Here is a 27,422-nt window from a genome sequence, read left to right as displayed (position 1 = left end):
TTTGTCCAGTTAATTTAATTCATTAGCATATATACAATATCAACATGAGACTCAGTCCACCTTTAATGCAAATAAAGCAAAAATGTAACTGAATTCCACACTGCAAATTACAAAATGTACTATTCCTTTTTTTTAAATAAACGGGGAAAAGAATGGCGGAATAATCCAGAGTAAAATGGTTTATTCCCATCAGCTGCCATTCTTCAGCCGGCGTTTCAGAGTTCAGGGTGACAGTTCTGAGACGGGACTCATTAGTGTGTGTGTGTGTGTGTGTGTGTGTGTGTGTGTGTGTGTGTGTGTGTGTGTGTGTGTGTGCTCACCAGCTGTTCTTATGCAGGCCTCATTAGAGTGTTTGTGTTTGACGCTGCTCATGTTTGGTCAAAAACATTTGAATAATTTCACATGAACACAAGTTCATACATTATGAATATTTTATGAGCTCTTAAGGGCAGCTGTGTGTGTGTGTGTGTGTGTGTGTGTGTGCGTGTGTGTGTGTGTGTGTGTGTGTGTGTGTGTGTGTGTGTGTGTGTGTGTGTGTGTGTGTGTGTGTGTGTGTGTGTGTGTGTGTGTGTGTGTGTGTGTCGCTCCACAGTGTAATATGTCCTGTGCTGTATTGATCTGTTTCCTTCCAGACTGAATGAATGAACTCGTATCGATCTCAGCCATTGCTCAATCAGCGTGTTGGTGTGAGTGTGTGTCTGTGTGTATTTCTGACTGTCCAAAACAAATCAATATAAAGCAGGATTAATGTATCATGGGTAAGAGATTATCTTTCCCACACTTCATTTGACACAAAACACACTTCTTTGGCTCAGATGAGAATATTTAAAAGGCCACACACTCACATGAAACACCAGTGAACCGACGCTGACATGCTGACATCACATGCTGTTACTCTAATGAACAGTCAAATACAGTACATAGTTATTTTTATCTATAGTAATATTGATCTACTTTAATCTATATTCTTCACATAATTGATATTTCTCTCATTAAAGACTGAGCATCTTTAATGAATATTTCCACTTGGCTTGTTGCATTCTTGCTGTGTCTGTATCTAACATCCAAAAACATTGCATCTTAGAAGACCGCATCCTTTCTCATTTACTAACACTATCATTTGGAACCGCTTTCATGCCAGTGATGCTCTAATGTAATCTAGTTAGGGAGCTCACTAGGGACCGGGACAGTGTTAGTTTATCAATCTTTATCTTTGTACTTGTCTCTCAATTAGTGAGCGAGAGCCCCATGCCACTATGCTCATGTAAATAGCCATTGATTGAGGGTTTTAGAAGTTTTATTTCCTTCAGCGGGACTTTTCCACTGCAGCACACACACGACTTTTATTTATAGAGACAGAAAACAGAAGTCGTTCAGATCCCCAAAGACAAAGAGAAAATCTTTACAAAATCACTTTCACCAATAAGATCCGAGAACACACATAGACACACACAAACACATGCTCTCTCTCTCTATCTCAGACACACACACACAGACACAGACACACACACAGACACACACAGACAAACACACACACTCTCTCTCACACACACACACACACACACACACACACACACACACACACGCTCTCTCTCTCTCTCTCACACACACACACACACACAGTGACACACACACACACACACAGTGACACACACACAGTGACACACACACAGTGACACACACACACACACACACACAGTGACACACACACACACACACACACACACACACACACAGTGACACACACACACACACACACACACACACACACACACACACACACACATCGTGATTGATGGAGCACTGATTATATTGTCCTGTCATAAGGGTTGGTCTCTTTTCTCTTAACAAGTCTTTGTTTATTGCACATACTGACAATAAAACATTGAAAATTTAATTCCCAGTATATTCCATGGGGAATGAAATGCATAACACCTGTGTGTGTGTGTGTGTGTGTGTGCGTGTGTGTGTGTGTGTGTGTGTGTGTGGTGGAATGGGGTCGAGTGTGAATCCTTGTGTTTTTCCTCACATTTGTCCGATGTGTTGCCCATGGCAACAGCTGAAGAACTCGTAGTAATCAGAACACAACAGCACACTCGCCACAGACTTTGACAAACCATTTGCTCATTTTGTTCAACATCAATTATTGAGCACATGCTCACCCCGTCTGCAAGACAAAACTAGAACACACACGTTATTAATGAACGACAACGTCTACACTGCAAACGGGAGAGTTGCTTGTTTCACATTTCACCCTAAAATCCCCACAAATCAAACGAAAAAGAAGTGAATTATTTTCTGTCTGAAGCCCTTTTTAGAACCATTAATATTTTTGGCATCATGACATTTTGATGACAATAGTCCTAAAACCAGAAAATTATGCTGTAGCATTTTTCAAGCAACTTGTTCCTTCAGAATTTTTTTTTTCTTTAATGGAGGTAGCAAAAAAAAAAGAAAAAGAGTTAATATTGTAATATACACACCATCATACCTCAATCGAGAATTTTGAGGTATGTGATTTTAAAATCTTAAGGTGCTTAAGAAGAAGAACTACAAGGTGACTAGTATCCTACTCTGTGGTTGTAGTCCTTTTGACTAAAAAGCTTAAAGTCAGCATGAAACAGAAGTTGCGATGGTCTTTTCTTCCCTATTGTGACGTATTGTATATCTCAGTGAAACGGCTTCTCGAATGAGAAAAAATAATAAAGGCAGGATCCATGGGGAAGTGATTGGATGGTTGTGGTTTGCTATTGGTCGATCTCATGTGAGTGACAGGTTGCCCCGCCCTCCTGCCAGGAAAGGAAAAAAGAGATGTTGCTGCAAGTAATTTTGATTATGAGTGCCCATCAATAAAAGAACATTGATGTGCACGGATAAATCATTTGTAATAAACACTGCAATATATATATATATATAAAAAAAGAACTGTCCGTTTCAATTTCATGGTGACTTTTTCCCACATATGCTATTTCATGCATTTCACCCCTAATTTATAGGCTACAGTATACCGGTATATATATATCCATGAAATGTTGTGAGATTCACACAGAAAACTGAAAATTATAATGGGATAATTCTATTTTCATTCTGTCCCATGAATACTAATGTCAACAATGAATTTTTGAAAAATATTTAATTTATTGTGATATATTTTTAGTACATTTATAGTATATATAAAATTATACACTTTATTTTATTTTAAATTATTATTATCACACGAAATTATTATTTTGAATTTTAAATTATTTTAAACTATATAATGTATGAAAATAATTTATTCATTAATTATTTGCTAATTAAATAAATAATTACAGAACTGGGGCTACAGAAAAATCAGAGAAAGGAAAGGGAATGATAAACTCAGATTGTTCACCCAAAAATGAAAATTCTGTCATAATTTACTCACATTCATTTACTTCTATGAAACACAGATGAAACTATATTTTGAAAAATGTTGGTAAACGAACCATTTTGAAAGGGTCATACAGGTGAGTAAATGAGGCTGAGTAAATAATGACACATTTTTTATTTGTGGATGACCTCTTTAATGACATTATAATTTAACACTCATTTTTAGATGTTCATTAACACATTATTTAATATGTTTATGAAGCTGTTTTACTCATGGGAACTTTGGCTGCTTTCCACAAGGTGGGTTATTTCAGGTTTCACCATGGGAACATTTGGTCCCCAGAATAGACAAAACTTGACACACACACACACACACACACACACACACACAGTGCAGCAATGTTTCCCACTCATATCACTTGGCGCTCTGTACCTGAGAATCCCTCCAGACAGGTCCTGACATCTCAACATGGCAACTCATTCCCACAGACCCTCTCCGGCCCAGACACTTTCCCCTCTAAACAATCTGGCAACCCGTCAGCGAGGCTCTGGGGGAGTGTAATAGGCCCTATGCACAGCTTCACTACTTCCTGAACTTAAGCAGGGACCTTTGTTTCCTGTCTGCCAGGATTGGCCAAACTGATTAATCCAGGTGTGTCTGATTATTGTTGTTGGTCAGACACACCTGGATTAATCAGTTTGGCCAATCCTGGCAGACAGGAAACAAAGGTCCCTGCTTAAGTTCAGGAAGTAGTGAAGCTGTGCATAGGGCCTATTAAGAGACGAGTGAAGACAGATCCCAATCCCTCGAGCGTGAGAGTGTCTTTACTCAAATCCACAGCACCAACACATGCTCCACTCAAACCAAAGCAGTGTAATGCCCCAGGGTGTTCACAATCTGTCCTCTTCACGTCCTTAAAGGAAAAGTGCATCCAAAACTTACAATAAAGATGTTTCATGTCAGGTTTATCATCAATGACGTTCATTCAAATCACAACAATGACATTTAAAAGCTACAGCGGATTCTTTTCTCCACACAAAAGCTGTCGTTTGACGTACAGGTTCTGGAACAGGTCATTTCCGCAGGCGAAATCTTTTATATGCTGTCTATGGGCGAAATACAGTTATTTTCCCAAAGGAACTCTTTGCATGAGGGCGCATGTTCCCCCGTGCAGATTTCGTAACGGGTTCACGTTTGTCACGTGAATTCGCCGACAACACATTGACCAACAGAAAGCTGATGATGTGTGTGAGGTGAGGTGAGCTTCATGCAGACCCTTCTAAAATGAGTAATTTATACTTCAAGTTCATTTTATAAAGTATTCATAAGTATATTTTAAGTAAACTTTATGCAGTAGGCTAAGTATACTAATATCAATTGACTTAAAGCATACTTGTAAGTGTAGCCTACTGTTTCATTACTACTTGGAATTGGCCCACTTTTTAGTGTATAAAAGTATACTTTTACATACGTCTACTTTAAACAGTAGTAAACTTTGAGTAGGCAACTAGTATAACTTTACAACTACATTTTTTGTTTATAACTATACTACAAGTTAACTTAGGTATAATGTTAGTCATATAGCCTACTTGTATAGCACATTTTTAGTTTATGAAACTTTGAAGTGTACTCTCAGTAAACTACTAGTTTATTAGTTGTATACTACAAGTATAGGCTACTTGTAAGTTTTCTTTAAGTGAAGATAACATTATACTTGTAGTTTACTATTGATATATTATACGCACTTTAAGTAGCCTACTACTATGTTGTTGTTTTTTTTGTTTTTTTTTATAAATATCACATTAACTTCTTTTTCGTAAGGGTAAATATTGACAATAGACAGCGGACCTTTTTGCCTGTAAAACTTCACAGTAAAGTAAGTCATACGGGTTTAGAATAACATGAGGGAGATTAAAATTATTGCATAGTTTTCATCTTAGAGTGAAATATTCCTTTAAGGTTTCCTCATCTTTTAAAGTCTACTGTTTTATTCCTTCTCGATCTCATTCTCTCTCCATCATTGACCTAAATACACCCCTGGCATCAAAACTGCATGTGGAGGAGTGTAACACACACACACACACACACACACACACACACTGTCGGTCTCTCACTCTCTCTCTATCACACACACACACACACACACACACACACACACACACACACACACACACACACACACACACACACACACACACACACACACACACACACACACACACACACACACACACACACACACACACAGTTTATTGCTCTTTTAGCTCTTGAGACTTAATTAAGTTTAATTTAAGTATCAACTTCTGGAGAAAAAAATGGGCACAAACGAGTCCATAGTTATTATACTGAGTTTGAGTCATTATTATTGAGACTTTTTTTTCTCAGGATAAACATCCGAGAAGCAGGAAAATCTCCATTTGTTCTCCATGTAATCTCTGATGCAGTCTCATTTCTGATTTTTCTCTCCTATAGGAGATTGAAGCATGCTGTAGATCAACAGGGGAAAAAATGAATCACCCCCTCCATTTTCATCTAGAAACTAATCACATACTCATCTTTCCCAGCTCCTCCCTTCCGCTCGTTCTGTGTAACGGAGATGCGATCGCTCTCAGTCTTCAATCTATACTTGCTGGAGACCTCCCAATTAGTTTCTTTAATGACTATTGAGCACTAACATGAAGTAAATTACAGCAAGACATTTCTAGCCTGTGACCGAAGGCAATCCCAGCCTCTGTCCAACACGAATGAACAATCGTAAAGGAGTAGAGTTCAGAGCCGCAGAACAACAGTCTTCACTGCTTTAAACAATTTAATATCAAAGACTCTCCATCGCAATGACATTCACACGAAAGTTACTTTATTCAAAGGAAATGTCACAAACTTTAAAAAGACTTAGTAAATTTGCCATGGTGTGATTCTAAAGCAGAGCTTATTGATGAGATAAAGTGGCTAATTAGCTGTGGTTCAATGTGAAACATTACAAATCAGTTCCTATAAAGAAGAGCAATCATGGGGTTTTGTTCATGTTCTGAAGACATCCTGCATTCATTAAATAATCTTTTAAACTGAAGTTACTTTTTGGATGATAGACAATTAGTGCATATGGGATTGTTGATTTGCAGACAATTGACTCTGATTATGTTTGTGAGTTGTCCGCAGATAATCACAGACTTCCTCATTTGATGTTTACTTGTGCAAAACCAGTAAAAATGAACTACTGTATAGAACTATTTATTGGTTCAACATTAACTTTAGCAAAAACGTGAAACTTAAAACTTTTTGCTCCTAAAATCACTCCCAGACAAGGTCTAAAAATAACACTTACCAAACACCAGGTGCAAGTAAAAACTGGCTCTGGCGAGCAAACAAACGAGTTAGTGGACACATGAAAATTTACCATCAGCAGTAAAGTAGCAAGCCAAGCATTTTTCTTTGTAATTGCCGTGACCACAGAGCGCCATGTGCTGACACACGTGTGGCGCCAAAACAGAAATATGAGGAAGTAAATTAGGATGAGTCTGGATATTTTTGTGACTGCGGGAGACATGATGACCAGTGCTGTTGGTTGCACATATGCAAGCTAAATAAAAATAAATAAAGAATTCCTTTGTCTAAAATAGGGTTAGTAGTTGGTGCCAATACAATACCAGTAAAATTTTGCAGTTCTCAGTACCAGTACAGAGCAAAGGTACTCAGTACAGAGCAAAAGTATACTTCAGTACAGAGCAAAAGTATACTTCAGTACAGAGCAAAAGTACTCAGTACAGAGCAAAAGTACTCAGTACAGAGCAAGCGTACTCAGTACAGAGCAAAAGTACTCAGTACAGAGCAAAAGTACTCAGTACAGAGCAAAAGTACTCAGTACGGAGCAAAAGTATACTTCAGTACAGAGCAAAAGTACTCAGTACAGAGCAAAAGTACTCAGTACAGAGCAAAAGTACTCAGTACGGAGCAAAAGTATACTTCAGTACGGAGCAAAAGTATACTTCAGTACAGAGCAAAAGTACTCAGTACAGAGCAAGCGTACTCAGTACAGAGCAAAAGTACTCAGTACAGAGCAAAAGTACTCAGTACGGAGCAAAAGTATACTTCAGTACAGAGCAAAAGTATACTTCAGTACAGAGCAAACGTACTCAGTATAGAGCAAAAGTACTCAGTACAGAGCAAAAGTACTCAGTACAGAGCAAAAGTATACTTCAGTACAGAGCAAAAGTATACTTCAGTACGGAGCAAAAGTATACTTCAGTACAGAGCAAAAGTACTCAGTACAGAGCAAAAGTACTCAGTACAGAGCAAACGTACTCAGTACAGAGCAAGCGTACTCAGTACAGAGCAAAAGTACTCAGTACAGAGCAAACGTACTCAGTACAGAGCAAACGTACTCAGTACAGAACAAAAGTACTCAGTACAGAGCAAAAGTATACTTCAGTACAGAGCAAAAGTACTCAGTACAGAGCAAAAGTATACTTCAGTACAGAGCAAAAGTATACTTCAGTACAGAGCAAAAGTACTCAGTACAGAGCAAAAGTACTCAGTACAGAGCAAAAGTACTCAGTACAGAGCAAAAGTACCTTAGTACAGAGCAAAAGTACTCAGTACGGAGCAAAAGTATACTTCAGTACAGAGCAAAAGTATACTTCAGTACAGAGCAAACGTACTCAGTACAGAGCAAAAGTATACTTCAGTACAGAGCAAACGTACTCAGTATAGAGCAAAAGTACTCAGTACAGAGCAAAAGTACTCAGTACAGAGCAAAAGTATACTTCAGTACAGAGCAAAAGTATACTTCAGTACGGAGCAAAAGTATACTTCAGTACAGAGCAAAAGTACTCAGTACAGAGCAAAAGTACTCAGTACAGAGCAAAAGTACTCAGTACAGAGCAAAAGTACTCAGTACAGAGCAAAAGTACTCAGTACAAAGCAAAAGAATACTTCAGTACGGAGCAAAAGTATACTTCAGTACAGAGCAAATGTACTCAGTACAGAGCAAAAACGGTTGAATTGTACCGTTTTGTCTCGTCCGTCTTTATCACTGTCAATCATTGTAGTTTCTGATTCGATTGCGCATTTAACCCTCTGGGGTCGGCAAACGCATGGGCGCGTTTTGCTGGGTTTTTTTTACATAGCAGCAAAATAGACCTAAAATACTCTGTTGTCGGTCCAGAAACTTTCCAGAAATACGGCTGTCAATCCAGAAACTTTGCGATGTAGCAGCATGAAAAACTAAAATTGTATTCAGATTGTGAATGGGTAATAAACAGAAAGCAAGAGAAAAGCCCTCCCTTTATTATCATTAAGTCTGTCAGTCTCTAAAGAGCAAGCTCACTGAATTCGGTATTCTCACGAAAACTTCTGTTACCAAAAAAAAAGCTTAATTATACAATGAATCTCATATTTACATCGTGTTTATGCTTTGTTGGTAAAAAAGAAAGGAGTCGAACCAAACAAAACCTTGTACGTTTTCAGTGGTGTTAAGCGGATTCAGACTTCCTGACTAGCACCTCTGATAGGCCATTGAGTTCACACGCTCAACAGATATGACTCAAACAAACATGAACGAGAGCGTTTGAAAGCTGCGTCTGTAAGCGGGTACCGAATATACTCTGTGCTGCTGGCACTGCAGAAATGCTGGTACCTTCGACCTTTTTTGTACTGACTGGTACCGGCAGTATTGGTACAGTGAAGGTAAAGTGTAATAAAAAGGTAATGAATAGATAATAACTACTGCATAAATACAATATAGTACCATAAAAGCCCCTAAAAATACAAAATATTAAATAAAAAACAACATCGAACTAAAATATAGTACAACCATGTTGAAATAAATACATTTTAGAACATCTGTCATTTTTGACCGCCACATGATGAGCACCAAATGCTTAGAAGACTCTTCTGCTCACCAAGGCTGCATTTATTAGATAAAAAATACAATAAACTCAGCAATATTGTGAAATATTATAGGCTACAATTGAAAATAATTGTTTTCTATTTGAATATATTTTAAAATGTAATTTATTCCGGTGATGCAAAGCTGAGTTTTCAGCATTATTCCTCCAGTCTTCAGTGTCACATGATCCTTCAGAAATCATTATAATATGATGATATGCTGCTCAAGAAACATTTTTTTTGTTGATATCACAGAATATTGTTATGGAAACTGATTTTTTTTTTTTTTTTATGAATAGAAAGTTCAAATGAGTAGCATTTATTTGAAACAGAAATCTTTTGTAACATTAGAAATATCCATTTAATGCATCTGTGCATTAATAAATAATGTAAAGTAGGTTTTATTTTTGGTTTCCATTTGGGGTGTAAGAAAGGAAGGAAGGAAGGAAAGACAAATGGCAGAGAAAGGAAATTGAAAAAGAAAGTGAATATAAGGGGGAGGAAACTCTGGTGGAAAGAGGAACGGTGAAAAATGGGGAGGAAAAATTGGGAGTAACATGGAGACGAGAACAGCTAAAAATAGATTGAGAAAAAAGGGAAGAGAGTCTGGTAAGTAGGACAAGATTGACAATTGAAAATGAGAGAGATAAAGAAGATTCAGAATTCCAGAAGGATAATTCGAGATCCCCGATCTCATCCTGAACTCACACTTACGATTTCTTTCGCATATTCATTCCTGACGCAATAGGTCTATATTGTTGTGAAACACAGGCGTATCATTTCGAAGGGAAGTTCTGGTCTGCATTCGCCTAGTTTGACGAGGGGCTGACAGCAAGAGATGAAGGTACCGGTGGGCAAAAATAGTCTTGGAACATTCTAGAATATGCATGAGGACCACATGACATCAGGACGTGGGTGTCGACATACAGTGACTGGCCCTTTTCCCGTCCTTAAATAACGTATCTTACAGACTGCGTGCGTGTGTGTGTGTGTGTCTGAGTTTTCCCAGCGCTGTCAAGGTTCACATTACAGGGATCCTGACAAGGTGAACGGCCTCATTAAGATCTCGTCAGATGTGTTAAACTGACGAGATACAGATCCAGCTTCTACTAATCACCAAGGTCAAGCGCACTGCTCAGAGTGTGTAATGTCTGCTGATGATTGACAGCTCTGGAGTGATGAGCACTCTGAAGCACATAAGCTCCTGCCCACCGGACCGATCTGTGACTGACAGCTCCAGCGGTATACGCTGTAACATTGATCATCCGATAAATCATAAATACAACTGTGCAAAACTTGCAGCTGCGATGCTAGAGTGTTGAGGGAGATTTCGACGGCATTTCTGTGTTGTTAGGTGGTTGGATTTACAGAAATCTTCTTAAGACAAACATTAAGAAAGTTCTTAAAGTCAACATGAAATCAAAATTTTTTTTTTTTTTTTATGGAATATTTCAGTGTTAATTATTGATTATTTATCCATGCACATTATTATTATTATTGTTTAATTCATGTGTCTTGTAATCTTTAATAAAAATAGCTTTCCATCCCTCGTGCCTCTCATCTCTTCTCTGATGATGTGTTTACTGGTGTGAGGGCGGGGCAACCTGTCAATCACATGAGATCCACCAATAGCAAACCACAACCATCCAATCAATTCCATGGACAAAATCCAGTCCCGTCCTACATTTATTCTTGCTTGAGAAGCCGTTTCACTCGGATCTACATCACTATACCGAAGAAAGATTATTGCAACTTCCTTTTCAATCGACTTTAGGATAAATACTAGTTTGTAAGAAGTGCAGAAGTTCTTTTCTTACAAATAAAATGACAGGCTTTACACATTTGGGGATTTAAGACAAGTTGGATTGCATTAAGGCTCACTAAAGATCCAAATTCATCACAGTTTTGCCAAAACAGAAAATAGTCACAAATTGCCACGAATCTGATTATGCTCTTCAACAGCGATGCCATAGAAAAATACAGAGCGATCTCAAAAACGGAAGTTCAAACACAAAATTCCCTATTCTACTCTAAGCAGTGTCTGAAACTTTGAGCACTTCTTGTACTTGTTTGCCTCTTCACAATGAATCGCTTGCTGCGTTTGTAAGTCGCTTTGGATAAAAGCGTCTGCTAAAGGAATAAATGTAAATTCTAAAGATGGCGGCGCGCTTGTTTCTCTGGCACATAAAGTCTATGAAGAGTCTTTTAGAGTGTAATAGAAAGTATTATAAAAACACTCTCCTCAAGGTATAATTCATTTCTGTTGCAGAGATGGTGCACCTAAGTTTAATACTTAGAGTTAGGGGTTTGTCCAAATCACTTACCGTAAGTATGAGCAATAGAAACCGTGATTCTTGCCTTGGAAGCCGGGAGGAGCCTGTATAAGACGATTAAAATGATCAACGCTCCCTGACAGGCTGTGAATCCGTAAAGCTCAGCACAAATCTTTTATAAGTTCAAAGCAAACCAACTTTTAGTTGAATTATGATCTACACCTCCGTGTTTCACTGGTTTTGACAAGAATATCAGGACTCGTAACGGTAATGTAAATGTCAGAGCGCTGTCTGTCTGGAGGAGGGCTCTTAATCACGGTAAGATGAGAATTACACAATAATGGATTGAACAACTAAATCACAGACCATCTCCACTCCTGTCTTTCCTGTTGCATGATGGGTATCAAAATACATGGACATTTTTGCCATTTGTGATGTCCAGTGCTGGAAAAACTACTTTAACACTGTAGTTTGCCAAGTTACATATACTGCTCATTATTAATTCTAATAAAAAAGCTACAATAGAAGCAACTAACAAAAATTGGAGCTATGATCTTTTAATAATATAACTTGTAGTATCAAAAACAGTGATTTTTTTTAATGAATCTTGATTAAACATAACTTGATGACAAGACATGAACTTGACTGATACATTTATTACACTAGAAAAAAAGTAGTATATAACTGAATTAAAAACAGTGATTGCCATCAAAAGATTCTTGAGGAAAATCAATGAATAATTGTTTTAACTGGTTCATTAACATATTGTCTATACACAAACTGATTCACTAAAACAAATCTAAAATGACTTCCCAATACTAGAGTTTATAGAAGAATGCCTTTAATTATTCAAGAATTTTTTTATAGGCCTATTCAAAATAATATTTAAAATAATTCATTATTCATAATTAGGCCTATTCATAATTATAAAAGCAGTGTTTTGCAAAAGCTAGAAAATATTTAAGGAGATTTAAGAAAAATAATTAATAATTTGTTTTAAAATCCCCCTAGTCAATAATTGTAGCCTATCCCTTAAAACTCATCTTTGATCACCAAAACGTTACCTCATGCCTTAAAATAGCTTGAAATGTAACTCTACACCCTTGCCTCATTTAATATGCGCGGTTCTATGAATATGCAAATTAGCCCCGCCTCCACTCACTCACTCCAGCTCAGAGATCCACTCGTTGGCGATCACACGTTGATCTGATTGGTTACAAGGTAGCGATTTCAAACGGCGTTTTTGAGACTGTTTTTGGTTCACTGCAGTTTTAAAGAAAAAATACTCAGCAATGGTGTTGACATGAATTTGCACATGGTTTGTCTTAAAGCATATTAAAAACACCACATAAACATAGAAACAACAGTAAAAGCTTGATTTTCACCACAGGGGGATTTTAATAAATATTATTGATCAATAATTGGTAGGCTAATAATTATTAAAGCTGTGTTCTACAAATGACAGATGACCTTTTAACATTTCATTATTTAAGAAATCTAATATTAATAATAGCCTACAAAGTAATAATTAGCTTAATTTATTAATAATTAATAATAACTATTTAAGGTGTGCTACAAATGCCATAGAGATGACATTTTAGAAGGCACTGAATTATTCTAGAAAACACTAATAAGTTAAATTAATAATTATATGAATAATAATCATTATTACATGTTCTGTTGCAATACATTGCAACATTAAAAGCACACACTACACTGTTACCTAGGAAAAACGTGTAGCTGTTAGAAGAGCTATTATGAAAACAGCTGATCTGCAGTCATGCTGAAAAATGTACAGTTAGTAGCATTGCTAGTTTCAGCGGGTTACTCGCAACACCAGTGACGCCACATCAGGCCAGTCTGGGCTGAGCTCTCATGCTAGTATCTGAGCAGACTTCTGGATGTCATCAGGCCTGTGCTTTATATGTCATACAGACTCTGCCCTGTGTGTGGGAGTGTGTGTTCACTAGTGTGTGAATGTTTGTATATTGATCTCTGAATTGATCTGCTTATTGCGAGTGATAAGCTCTCGTGTGTGTGTGTGTGTGTGTGTGTGTGTGTGTGTGTGTGTGTTCAGCTTTAACAGGCAGGACTGATCCTCTAGAAAAGGTCAGGACTCAAACCCCAGTGCACACTTGATGCAATTATCCCCCCCCCCCCCCCCCCCATCCCATTCTCTTCCATGAGTGAGAAAACATTTTTCCTCTTACACTTCTCTTCCTCGTTCTGTCCAGCTCTTCCGAAACAGATTTTTTTCCCCCCCGGTTGCTGCTCGTTTAACATGCAGATGTTAACACTAACTAGGTCACCTCATCTCATGATGTCTGTCAAACCATAATTAGAGATATTTTTAAATCTGAGGAAGTAAATTAAGCCCCTGACAGACACCACTGAATCCGTAATGGATCTCTATGGGGAAAACGCTTCCCACATGCACAAAAACATTTGATCTCTAGCACTGATGTAACCAGATATTCAGGATTGAGGGACCAAATGTAATCATTTAAAGGGATAGTTCACCCAACAATGAACAGTCTGTCATCATCATTTACTCACCCTCATGTCAATCCATTCTGGTGGATTTTTCTGAATTTTCTGAATCCATTCTGGATTTTTTCTTTGAAAAAAAAAAGAGATTTTTTGAAGCTCATTGGCATTACTTGAAACAAAAAGAAAAATCTTTCTGACCCAAGCTCGTAATATAATGTAAACATTTAAAAAATAAACATGTAAATTATATAATTGTGCAATCAGATTATATTTCAGACATGTTACTCAGACAATAGTGGAGATTTGACTGTGGCCCCACAGTTTTGCACAGAAGCTCATAATATACAAGATGCACACTGACTGCCATGACAACAGTTTATGGTGGCTGAACTTGTGAACTACGAAGCAGAGAAATCCTATAAAAATCCTGACAAATTAGCCAAGCCTGAGAAAGCCTGCCTATGCAAACAGCAAACATCACATAAGCTCACTAGTTTTTGGAGCAGATTTTCCCTCTATCTCTCTCTTTTCGCCTCGGGCTGCAGTAAATGACTCTTCAGACCTCTTTGAGAAGAAGCGGAGTGACACAGTTTGTGGGTGGATGTCTGTCTGTCTGTCTCTGTGACCAATCCAGGATGGCATCAAAACACCCAAGTTACATAATGCCTGGCGGTTACGGTCCAAGCAAATCACAGTGAGTCTGAATAAGAAGGAGAGAGAGGAACAAAAAGCATATAAACAATATGTGAAATAGAGCATGCACACACATATAAGCGCATGTAAACATGCATGCGCACACACATACACACATTGTAACTTAAAGGGGTCATGACATGGATTTATTTTTTTGTATTTTAATACGTTCCTTGAGGTTAATTTATAATGTGTGTATATATTTTTTGTCTGTCTGAAATGATCTGTTTTTAAGGGGCGGCTTGTCAGTAAACGGCCACTGTTATGATTGGCTAACGTAGGAAACGGTATCAACGCCCACTCGTTATTACACGCGAGTTAGTTTTTTTTAACGTTATCCATATAAAACCGTATTTTACAGACAAAAGATTATGAAATAATTAACTTAAGGTTTGTGATGCAGTTATCATCAGATCCAATACAGCTTCATCTGTCAAAACAAGTTCTTTGCGAACTCTCCATTACACTGTGCCTCGTTTATGAAACAAAATGCTCAGAACAAACATATAATCTTCTGATGTGATCCGGGACACCATTAAAATAAATCATCCACTAGTGTCTGATGCTGGGATCCTCCTAAAATCAGTCCTGAGACACAAACCTGACTAAACAAAGGGCAGCAATGTGAGTATGCACACCGACGCACAAAACGCCAGGAGTAAAAGTGTAATAAAAAATTTAAAAAATGCCTCGGGTTAGTTTTTTTGGTTTGACGAGCATTAAAAACTGTCCGACCAATGAGATTGGCGCTTTTGTTCCGGTGCCTGGAGCTGCTGAAGATACAGTACTTGCTGGCGCTCAAGCACAAAACGGTCTTGCCGAGCACACATTGATAGAAGAAGACGATGAAGAAGAGGAAATAAGTAAAGAAGATGCACCGAGGCAAGATGAATGTAGAGCTGTTTCTTTGGTTAGCCTGGTCCTACCAGACTCTCGTACACTTCATTTGTACAGAGAGTCTGGCCTCTCTCCATTGACAAGCGTTAACTTCTTTGAAGGCGGGTACTCTGTTGAAGTTTAAAACTATTGGATCTGCCCAGAGCCACTCTGGATCTGCCATAACCAATCGCTAACGTTTGGTCGTGACGTATGACGACTCAAACTAGCGCACGACCTCAACGTCATCGTTCTCAGCCACTCCCTCTGTTCACTGATTGGACCGGTAGAAAATTGACTGGAGAAAACCCAAGAATATACCACAATCCCAGACGTAGTTCTGAAGGAAAATGAAAATTCAGCGGAAGTACGTAGGAGGGCGGAGCCAGGCTACTCTTTGGTGTCTGAATGCAAAGAACTTTATGACAAGCGCCACAGCGACAACTAAAATCTGTTAGCAAAAAGTGTGCGAGTGGTTTTGGCAAGTACGTTAATACTGTATCTCTTCTTCTTCTGTGTGACAAGCGAGTGTCAGAAGCGTAAAGTTGCGCAGCGCCACCTTGTGTACCGGGTAATTTTGTTTTTTAATAAGCGCCATCTACTTTCAGGAAGTGAATTTGCATGTTCACTCGGCACATCGCCAGTGAAAATCGCTTGGGTATGAACACAAAGACGGGTCGAAAAACGTCTTGAAAGACGCTGGCGATAAGCGCACGTGATAATCGTCCCGGTGTGCACGAGGCTTTAAGCGTGTCAGAAACTGAACGCTCATCTGTGTACTCTATCCAGTGTAGACAGCGTCAGATATTATAATGGGCTTATAATGAAGGCAAGTGTCAGCCGTAAAGCGACTGAATGACAGTGGGCGTGGCCTATGGTGTGATGATGTATAACTATTCGTTAGTGTCTTTCTCTGGAGGCAGTCATATGCAAATGTATTGCCCGTGTGACGTCACAAATCCCACAATATCCAAACAAGCCATTTCTGGAGCTTAAATAAATAAATGCTTTGTTTATAATGAGAAAGAACTTTTAAACTATGAAACTTGCAGGATATTTCAATGGTACAAAGAACTCTTATATGTCAAAAGATCAATGTCATGACCTATTTAATGACATGAAAACACACGGACGCAGGTGAGAGAAAACAGCTCGTATTTGTGCACGGGAGAAATAAATATCACATATCAGCCACCTTTATTTCACTCCAATAAAGAATCCTATATGCAGTCTCTCAGCTTGATCAATGCTCCGAACACACCGTGCAAAAACACACACGCATAAAGATATTTTACGAGCGCTAATGTTCATAAAACAGCCGGCTGAGATGAAACCAATTAGGTTGTGTTCCCCCGAGAAACATTCCCAGCTAGGAGATCGCCCCATACACGCAGAGAGCCGTATAAATATAAAAGCAGCGAGACAGGCTCTGTTCCCTGTGTCTAGTTTTCTGCCAGGACAAAATAAACTGCAGAGGACGATCTGAGATGTTCTGCACACAGTGCTCGTATTGACATTTCTACAGGGGAAAAAATCGGTTTTAGTAAATCTTTCAAAGCCACAGAGAGAGATCATTACAGTTTTTCTGCAAGACATCGGGGGTCAGGACAGGTAAAAGAATGAAAGCATCCTGGTTAACACTCCAATTGAGTGGCCCGAAGTCATGCTTCCCAGCATTAGAACTGCTCAGATGTTAGATTGCATGAATAAAACAAGGGCGCTTTAACAAAAAAAGGTGAAAGGTCTAACCAAACCCAACTCTTCTGTGACACGAGGTTGCATTGCAGATGACTTTCAGCTGGTCTTACAAGCAGAAACTGAATCTCTTTGCACCTCCAAACGTGAGACTGTGTACACCTTCACACTAAATCATTGATAATTCATGTGAAAGGAATTACACTGGATATGGTTCCAGAGTTACTAATGCAATATAAAGACAGTCTGGAACGTCTGGAAGGTCGACGGGTTTTTAATCAGTCCACAAGGAAACTAAATCTTTTTAAAAGACACCAGAGTGAAATTATAAAGCGTTTCTGTGGAAGAACCAATCATTGTATTGATGTTTTCAGCAGCAAATCTTTAAGAGGAGCACTTTGTAGCATGCAAACTAAAGCAGAGACACTTGTGGCGACTAACAACATCATCTAGACACCGGACCAGAGTTTATGCAGATCGTCAGACATCGTGGTCATTATACAGCGTGTCATCATAATGAGCCATGTTAAAAATAATGATTTCAATGTGCACCACGTGGACATTATTTTTCATGCGACATGTTCTCAACATCCTCACCCTAAATTAAAGTATACATTCATCACTGGGTATCAATGACATGTTAATTTTCTCATTGCACAACCAATATCAATAGATGATCCAGTGAGCAAGCAGGTGTGTTGCTCAGCAACAGAACATGAAATAAATGCGTTCATTAAATGAATTAATTTGCTGCCAAATGTCTGAATGGTGATGTCACTCAACGTTTTGGCATGAAGTCATCTAACCGGCTCAGGCAAACAAACTGGATAGCCGGGCTTGTCTAATTGTACACATGGTGTGAACCTGAACTCAACAGCGATGATAATATTAGGGAAGCAAAACTTCCTTTTCACAGAGAGGCGATAATATTGTAAAATGCAGCTACAGAAAACCTCCATTGAAGATTAATGGCAAAATGAATCTGTTTCTTATTCAAAATGTATACATTTACATGTAAATGTGTTTTCTAATGCCATAAATAGATCAATACAGATTTCACGCTCCGCAAATCTTTTTGTTGGTCACAAAGACATGAACAGATTTAGTCAGAGCCGTCAGAAAAGCACCTGCTGTTATTGTAGGCATTGAAACAACTGAATCATTAATGCTTACTCTGAAATCATAAAACACAGCCTTCTCATAATTATATTGAACACTGTGCTCCTGATATGAATCATATTAATATTTAATCATATTTTTAAACACCTCAATATATTATCTACACTGTTGTTAGTCTGAATGTCTTATACAGGCTGAACACATTACTCGTGGTTTCTGCCGTTGAAAAAAAGGCAGATAATTTTGCTATAATGGCTTCCACACACCAATCAATAATGCATAGGACTGGCTATTGATAATATCAATCTTCCGAGCTTAACTGACCACAACTTACTCCTGCACGTCTCCCCACACCTAGAGTGGCCCCAAAATATATTGGACACTTAAAATGTCTGAATGTTATTGCAAAGATGATAAAACATCGATTCAAGTTGCATCTTGACAAATGTTGCAGCATCTTTTCTCAGAAATGACTTTAATTTTCTTCATTTTTGCTCAATGACTTGTAACTTTAGTGTTACTGATGTTTTATCATTTAAAAACTTAGACTTTTTGGGGTCGGTACATTTTTTATTATTATATGTTTCTTATATATATATTTAGGTGTCTTCAGCTTATCAAGGCTGCAATATTTGACAAAAAAATACAGTAAAAGACATTAATATTGTTAAATATTATTACATTTTGACTAATTATTTTCTATGTTAACATATTTTCAAATGTAATTTATTCCTGTGATGCAAAGCTGAATTTTCAGCATCATTCCTCCAGTCTTCAGTGTCACATGATCCTTCAGAAATCATTATAATATGCTGATTTGCTGCTCAAGAAACATTTCTTATTATTATCAATGTTGAAAACAGCTGTTCTGGTAAAATATTTTGGTAGAAACTACAATACTTTCCCCAGGATTTTTCGATGAATAAAAACCTAAGGAATCCTTGCTAAATATTAATTTAAAAAAAGAGAAGATATTATCCCCAGAAACACACCAAAACCACAAAGAACATCTCAGCAAACGCATAGCATGCCCTGGCGACGACCAGAGTTTCTTCAGAAAACATACACATCTAATTTCGTCTTAAATACTTTGTATACTTCATTTTAAACACCATTTTCAGAAGAAGAAAAAAAATTCTCACAAGTGTAGTCAGACTGTTTTGACGCCGCGCAAGGTTCTACCAATTAACTCAGTCTCGCTCTTCCTCCTCTCGCGCATCCCCGTTGAATTTCCCACGCGCGCAGCATGTCACATCCGGTTTCAGCACCTCGGACAGCTCGCGCTCGCACTCCCCAATCTTTCTGCCTCACACATCGAGATACACACAAAGTTTTGGGCTAACCAGACCACCCTGCGTGACGCTAAACCTCCAGAGCCGCTAATCTAACGGGGACAGGAGTCCACGGTCGGGGAGGCAGAAAGACACACGGGAGAAAACGGGAGGCGTGAGACGACGCTCCGCGCGCGAGATGCCCAGAGACGGCTGCGCGAGACCGAGTTCTGTTTCTCTGTCATTCTGTTGCTGAGAAGAGAGAGAAAGAGAGAGAAGCGAGAGACCGGGGACAGAGGAGCGAGGAGAGAGCATCATCGAGCGGGTCTTAACGAGGCACCGGACCGGATCTGCATGCGAGAGCGAGTCCGAGCGAGCGGAGGCGCGAGATGCAGCGCGTGAACAAGCTCTTGAGTCTCATCGTGCTGGTGCTGATGGGTACGGAACTCACGCAAGTAGGTCTATCGCCATCTTTACCTCCCACACACACACACACACACACACACACACATCGAACACAGATCAGACTGCGGTGAATTAGCCAGATTACTGTACAAAAGAGATTAATAGACGGGATTACAGGCGGAGAGATATGAAGAGTCCACGGTTATACTCATTAGCTCACAGCAAACATGAGAAACAATCTGCACGCGAGCAAGTTGCAAGAAAAGCGCACGATTTACATATTTGAGCCTCACGAAAGCCCAATTAAAAGAAAACATTCATTATAACATATTAGGATTCATGCTACTGTATAGTTAATCATCATTTACTGTTTAGACTGACTTTGCATTCTTTGTTTTGGGTCTCCACATGCAGCACTGTATGTGTAAAAAGAACAACAATGAAAGCTTTTAATGTGTTCTTCTAGTTGAATCAAACCCCATCCAGCAGATCTTACCCCAAAATTAGGCATGCACTTTTCAGAAATGTGACCAAAATGATATCCAATACAATCATGATGCTTCTGTTTGGGGTCAGATCGATCGTGGAAAATAGATATTGCAGAAAAACACAAAATGAGATCTTATGTTGCATTTCATGGCATGTATTTTTTATAACCGGCGTCTCTGAGACTCTAAAGGATGTTTTTAGTGTATCACAAGTTCAAACTAGTACAATTCATGAAGTATCATTCTGATATAAGGATGTTTTGGAGCTATTAAAGGCCTTGAGAGACCAGCTAAGTAATATTAATGCAATTATGTTGTGCAGTTGTAATTGCACATTGCTATTGTCAGCACCACACCAATTACATGAAAGAGTGTAGGAATGATTTTCTACATAGTGCATAATTATGATTATATGATTATCAAAACTAGGGGGAATGAATATATACATTTTTCAAGTTGGGTCAAATATGTCACCACCCCTCATAACTGTTTCTATACCTTAGGATTGATGTGACATTTAATTATACATGAAACAAAATATGTTATACAGTAATGGGTTATATTGTACCTCTTCCTTGATTTTAATTGTTCAGCCAGTGCAACACTGAAATAAACCACACAACAAGTAAACGTGTCAAATCTACTGTAAGTCCCTCATTTTAATTCACGTCAAATTAAACGTGGCATCTCCCCTTGTGTACGCTCCTGTTAAAATGGACAATAAAGTGGCAAAGTGTTACAAAAAGAAACTGGCTTTGCACTGGAGAATTCGAGAGCATTTGGCCGCTCTCACTAACATTCCCCAGTGCGCAGTGTTCTTGGCTTCTACATATGCAAACAGTGCTCTTCACGCTTCAGTTATTACTTTAACCAGCGTCTCACTGTAGCATGTATTTTCATATTGATCAGAAAGGATGAGCATGTGAACCGTACAGCCTGTGTAAATGTTGCATTAGGCTCGCAGCGGGGCGGCATGCTTACTCGGCATGTGCGCGCTAGTAAATCTCAAACCGACTCTGCCAAACCCATCAATTACTGCCGTGTGGCTCGGTCATCTTCTCATCTCAGAGATTTACGGCCCATTGAATCTGCGACAATTTGGCATTTTGCTCAGCTTTGCCCAGGGTTAGAGAAGAAGACTTCACACAAGAACATATACAGTACACATGCACATGGTAGCCCATATCCAAAAATCTTTCCCATAGCTACACATAGTGTTTCTTCACAGTAGAACAGCATTCTGTGATTCAATTTGGCTCTGTTGTCAGTGTTACAGTAAATTAAAACGCACCAGGAGCACAGGTGTGAGCAAATGCATGCCGGAACTTGCATAAATGTGATCTAGTTTTAAACTTTCAGGACATGGTTTGAACATTGTGTTGTGGAATGGAAATTGAACTGGCTTTCAGAGTTGAGAGTATAGTCACAAGGTCCTTTTGAGTTATTTTTCTGTTCTGTTCTGTTCTGTTCCGGCCTCCAGGCTTGTTAATGGACATAACCCCAACTCTCTTCAAAATAAAGGTTCCATTTAGAACAAAAAAATAAAAGAGTCTAATTTCAAAGGGGAATCTATGTGAGCTTTTTATCCTCTATCTCTTTAGAAAACCTTCTGTGTAGGGATGCTTTAATGGACCACGCATCGATATGCTACATAATGTGACTTCAAGATCTTTTTTGATCTTAAAGAACCATAATAAGAACTCAAGAGCCCTGTAGAGAGAAAAGTTGATAAGAACTGTTGAAGAACTTGCAGAACACACCTGAACACCTACAAACACACGCACCGTTCATAAAACACGACCTACTGAACACCACCCGAATAAGTTCTCCTTAAATGTAAATACCCCTCAGAGAACGCTTAAACAGTAACAGCTGCTGAACCTAAACACCGCTCAACGATTCCCCCACAGTACACCTACTAAACACCAACCACCATCATGAAACACCTCCAAAAATACCCCTTACTGCCCACAAAACATCTCCTCAATGGAAAAACCACTCTCTGAACATCTACTAAACTGAATAAAAAAGCCCATTACACCACCCACAGAACAGCTGGTACAGTATACCACAGATTTCCATCAGTTCACCCACTTCACTAGTTCTCAAACTGAAACCGTTTGACAGAATGAGGTCTAAAGGGATCTCATTTTAAAAGATAGTAACATAATTTGGATGAGAAGGCCAGTTGGAACATCATATTTCCCCCTGTCAAAGTTATGCGCCAACCATCGATTAGATTCAAATTGATCCAGCCAGCAGTTTTCCTAGAGGGCTTAATATATCTAAAATATCTATGCATAAAAGCATTGAGTAGGTAATATTACCCAAGCTGACCCCCTCATCATGTGATCATGTAGAGCAACACTGATAAGTACTGTGCAACGACTTAATGCAACGATTTATGCCAACTTACTTTTAGCTTACAAAAACTGTTACATAATTATAATCGAATAAATAAATAAATTGTAATAAATAATTTATTTTAACTGTTTTAATTATATAATTTTCGTTATTTATCATGTCAAATCTTTCTCTCTCTCTCTCTCTCTCTCTCTCTCTCTCTCTCTCTCTCTCTCTCTCTCTATATATATATATATATATATATATATATATACACTATATATATACAGTGTTAGGTGTAATGCATTACTAAGTAAATAGGGTTAGGGTTAGGGACAATTCTATATAAAATAATAAATGAAAAATGCAACGTCTAATGTTAAAAAGTATGTTTTTAATGTAGGCCTAACCATCTCCCTTACGATACTTTGGTCAGTTCCAGAATAGTTTATGCAATTTAATATTATTAATTTGAGAGAATTAAAAGTGCAGTTTCATGTCTATCCTTGTATTGTTCAACTGATCGAGGTTGATATGGGATTTAGAAAGTAATTAGTAATAATTTACTCTTTTTTAAAAGTAAATTACCCAACACTGATATATATGAAACTACAATACATTACAGTTGTTTACTAACAGTTTGACAGAATAAGGTCTAAAATGATCTCATTTTAAAAGTTAGTACCATAATTTAGGTCAGAATGCAAGTTGGAATATTCCCAATATTAAATACATTATTGGAATGTTTTTTTCTCTTGCATTAACCACTTAGCTCATAACTCTGGCACGGCACGCGTTCCTTGGGTTCCAGCGGGCCTGATGCTTCTGCTCCCAGTGCTGCTTATGCTGTCTTTTCAATTTGTGTTAATGTCCTAATCGTATTTCAGTATGTAGCCCAAGTCCAAATGTAGAATCCATTCAAACTTCCATTAACAAGAGAGAGAGATTGAGAGTGAGAGTGAGAGAGAGAGAGAGAAATAGATAATGTATCCACATTGTAAACGCTCAGTTCCCCCAGCTATAGAATGGATGAGATTTGCTCTTGATTACCACGGTACACACGTGTCTTCTGTGGTCTTATCACCTTCATGGAGATAAAGGTCATCAACATGATCTCACAGAAGAGAATAATAGCCTGTGGATAAGGAGAATTATCATATTAGTAATGGTTCTGGCATTAATCGATTGTGTCTGGTTTTGAGTATGAAAGGGAGATAAAAAGAAAGCGTGTGTGCGTTTGAAAAGGAAACACGAGCTGTTGTTTATATGATGGCATTTTACCACCCCCGACACCCCTGTTTCTCTCGAACAATCCAATCACACACGCACACACACACACACACACACACACACACACACACCCACACACACACACACACGCACACGCACACGCACACTCTTCTTGAATTCCCCAATCGATCACTAGACAGATCTATCATCAGCACGCACTCAATATTTACCCTTGTGTTGTCCATCATATTATCTGTAGCATCTGAACTGTGAAAGGGCAAGTGTGTGTGTGTTCATTGTTTTAGAAAAAGAGATGCATATGGGTCGATTCACACAGAACATGTTATTTCCATTCCACTGCTCTACCTTTCCATTGTTTTTCTCTATAAACATGCGCTAGACTGACGTTTACTGCACTTTGAGTATCCCTTTTTTGCTATGGACACGTATGATTTGGACAGGTGATTTTACCTAATAAGCAATCAAAAGTATGATTTTTTTTACCATAAACTATTGGCCAGGATATTATAGAGTCTTGTAGACACAACCTAGGCCACTTAGAAACCACCTCGCAGTCGCAACCAACTAGAATACTGTAGTGAGTCTTCAGTAACAACATAGCAATACATCAGCAAACAGCCAAACCACCAAAAAGCAATACAATTACAACCATTCAGAACACCCTAGAAACACACTAACAATCACTAAGTACTCTTTAGCAGCATAGCAACAACCCTGGCAGCCACCCAAAACACCAAAGCAATCAAATACCACACATACACTAACATCCATCAGAACACCCTGGGGTATTGTATATTATTTGCAGGCATCTGGAATATAGAAATCGCTTTTGAATGCATGCTCGCTTTTTACTTTCATTTTCGAATCACGCGTACTCTGTGTGTAGTGTACTCTGTGGTACTGACTGACCGCACGTTTTACAAGATAAGCTATTTGTCAGTGACGATCTGGATCTGTGGCGTATCAGGATAGAATTGTTGCATTATTCCAAATAAATAGATTGAGATTTGCAAATAAATGTAAAGAGATTAACAAAAAATTATCAAATTCACAAATAAATTGATTCAGATCCACAAATAAATGTGCTATGATTGGCGTGCACAAATGGCTGTTATCTGACTGGCTGGAGTAGAGGTGGGTGGAGTCCACTTATTTGTCTGCACGTCTTCATGCTAGACATGTTTCAAAATCCACAAATTCGGGCAGGGATTCACAAATGCACAGAAAGCGATTCACAAATGCACAGAAAGCAATTCACAAATGCACTGAAAGCAATTCACAAATGCACTGAAAGCAATTCACAAATGCACAGGAAACGATTCACAAATGCACTGAAAGCGATTCACAAATGCACTGAAAGCAATTCACAAATGCACAGGAAACGATTCACAAATGCACTGAAAGCGATTCACAAATGCACAGGAAACGATTCACTAATGCACATGTAACGGAGGCCAGCTAGTAGTCGCTGTGCGAGTAAACCTCACTCCTCTGATCTCAATAGGCGCTCTAGAGACAGACACTAGAGGCTGCAGTCTTTAGCCTCCTTGTTAGAACGCCTGACTCTCATGCCGGAGACCCGCACAGAGCAGGGCGAGTAGGACCCAGTGGAGGGGTTACACACAGGAAACGATTCACAAATGCACAGGAAACGGGAAGCGATTCACAAATGCACAGGAAACGGGAAGCGATTCACAAATGCACAGGAAACGGGAAGCGATTCACAAATGAACAGGAAACGGGAAGCGATTCACAAATGCACAGGAAACGGGAAGCGATTCACAAATGCACAGGAAACGGGAAGCGATTCACAAATGCACAGGAAACGGGAAGCGATTCACAAATGCACAGGAAACGGGAAGCGATTCACAAATGCACAGGAAACATAAAACTGCATAAAAAACAATTGTGATTTTTTTTATTTTTTTTTATCATTTTTGTGAAACTCTTAACATTTATTTGTGGATCTTAATTATTTATTTGTGAATTTGATTCATTTTTGTGAATCTCAATTGATTAATTTGGAATAATGCAACAATTCTATCCCCATAGGTGCGCACCAAATCCTCCTCCATCATCCTGTCAGTCATCTCTCCTTACTCTTGTCATGTGATCAGTGAAGTCTGACTCCTGCAGCTCATGCTGTATGGAGCAGAGAAGACGCTTTCAGTTTAGAACTGAACTAAATGGTTTTTATGTGTGTAAAAAAAGCAAAACGACAGTGGGGGCGGTGCCGCGCTGGGCAAGTAATGTAATCGGGCATTGCAACACAAAAAAACACCCTTGAATCTTGCCTGTGAATTTTACACAGCCAAACACCACTTCATTTTTTTCAACAAGAAAATATAAAAATCGACCATCTGTTCACACACACAGCACTCTCCTTCCATTTACCAAGATATTTTTTTTTCTTTCTAAATCACAAAATAAATCCCTGTGTTTTGAAGCAGTTAGCCGGATATTCTATGAACTAGCACTGAAGACAGCAGGAAGAACAGACTGCTTGGAGAACGCAGGGGAAGGGGAGAGTAAATGTTCACACGGCGGGGCTCCGTTCCAAACACCTCTGCAGTGCCAGAGTCAGCCAGAGCATCTGAAGTTTCTGCAGAAGAAAACTTCTCCTCCTCCTCCTCTCTACACTGCAGAACCGTTCAAGAGGTCTCCAGCGCTCTTGTTCAGACCTATTGATAAATCACTTATATCATGCTGGACTGTTTTTTTTTTACACGCGGCCTGAAGCTGAAGGCTTTACTGTAGACCATTACAGATGAGTTACTGCTGCCACACTCTCCTTCAGCAGCAGCTCAGATGCTTTCTGAACCAACCATCATCTGGCGCTCCTGATCTACAGGATATTATCGTTTTGCTGGGGGCTGCAGAAATTCCACAGCCTACACATGAATTATTAAAGATGATAAAAAAGAACAGTGTTAAAGGGAATCCCAATTTGAGATTACGGTCCTTGCTTCTAAGTCAAATTGATTGCTGTTGCCTCAGAGAACGCGGCGATAAAACATTCACATTAGGCGTTTACTGCACATCTTGTTTCGGAATTAATAGCAATATGTACCTGACCCAACAGATGAGTGCTTTTGTAAAACCAATCTGTGTGTTTTTGTAAAGAACACACAGATTAAAGAAGCTGCTCACCTACGAATAAAACAATTATGAACTTATGTACACCTTCACGTCGTTCCAAACCCATGTGACTGACTTTCTTCCGTTGAACACTAAAGCAGATGTTTGGCAGAATGTTCACGCTGCTCATTTCCAATTAAAC

The 27,422-nt window shown here is 38.7% G+C and overlaps 1 protein-coding gene across 2 annotated transcripts in view; it reads left to right on the top strand.

Annotated features, from left to right (window-relative positions):
- The first annotated feature begins 19,530 nt into the window (after positions 1-19,530).
- olfm1b (olfactomedin 1b) overlaps positions 19,531-27,422 on the top strand; it is a 33,030-nt gene continuing 25,138 nt past the window's right edge. The window contains exon 1 of one of the 2 annotated variants that reach the window (XM_079587284.1): positions 19,531-20,110. In XM_079587284.1, coding sequence (XP_079443410.1) covers positions 20,045-20,110 — 66 coding nt within the window. In that variant the 5' untranslated portion in view covers positions 19,531-20,044. The remainder of the gene's footprint in view (positions 20,111-27,422) is intronic. The other variant, XM_079587283.1, reaches the window with a different exon arrangement.

Source organism: Phoxinus phoxinus, assembly GCF_949152265.1.
Source record: "Phoxinus phoxinus genome assembly, chromosome: 17".
Classification (NCBI taxonomy): Eukaryota; Metazoa; Chordata; class Actinopteri; order Cypriniformes; family Leuciscidae; genus Phoxinus; species Phoxinus phoxinus.
This window is presented reverse-complemented; position numbering and strand designations above follow the sequence as displayed.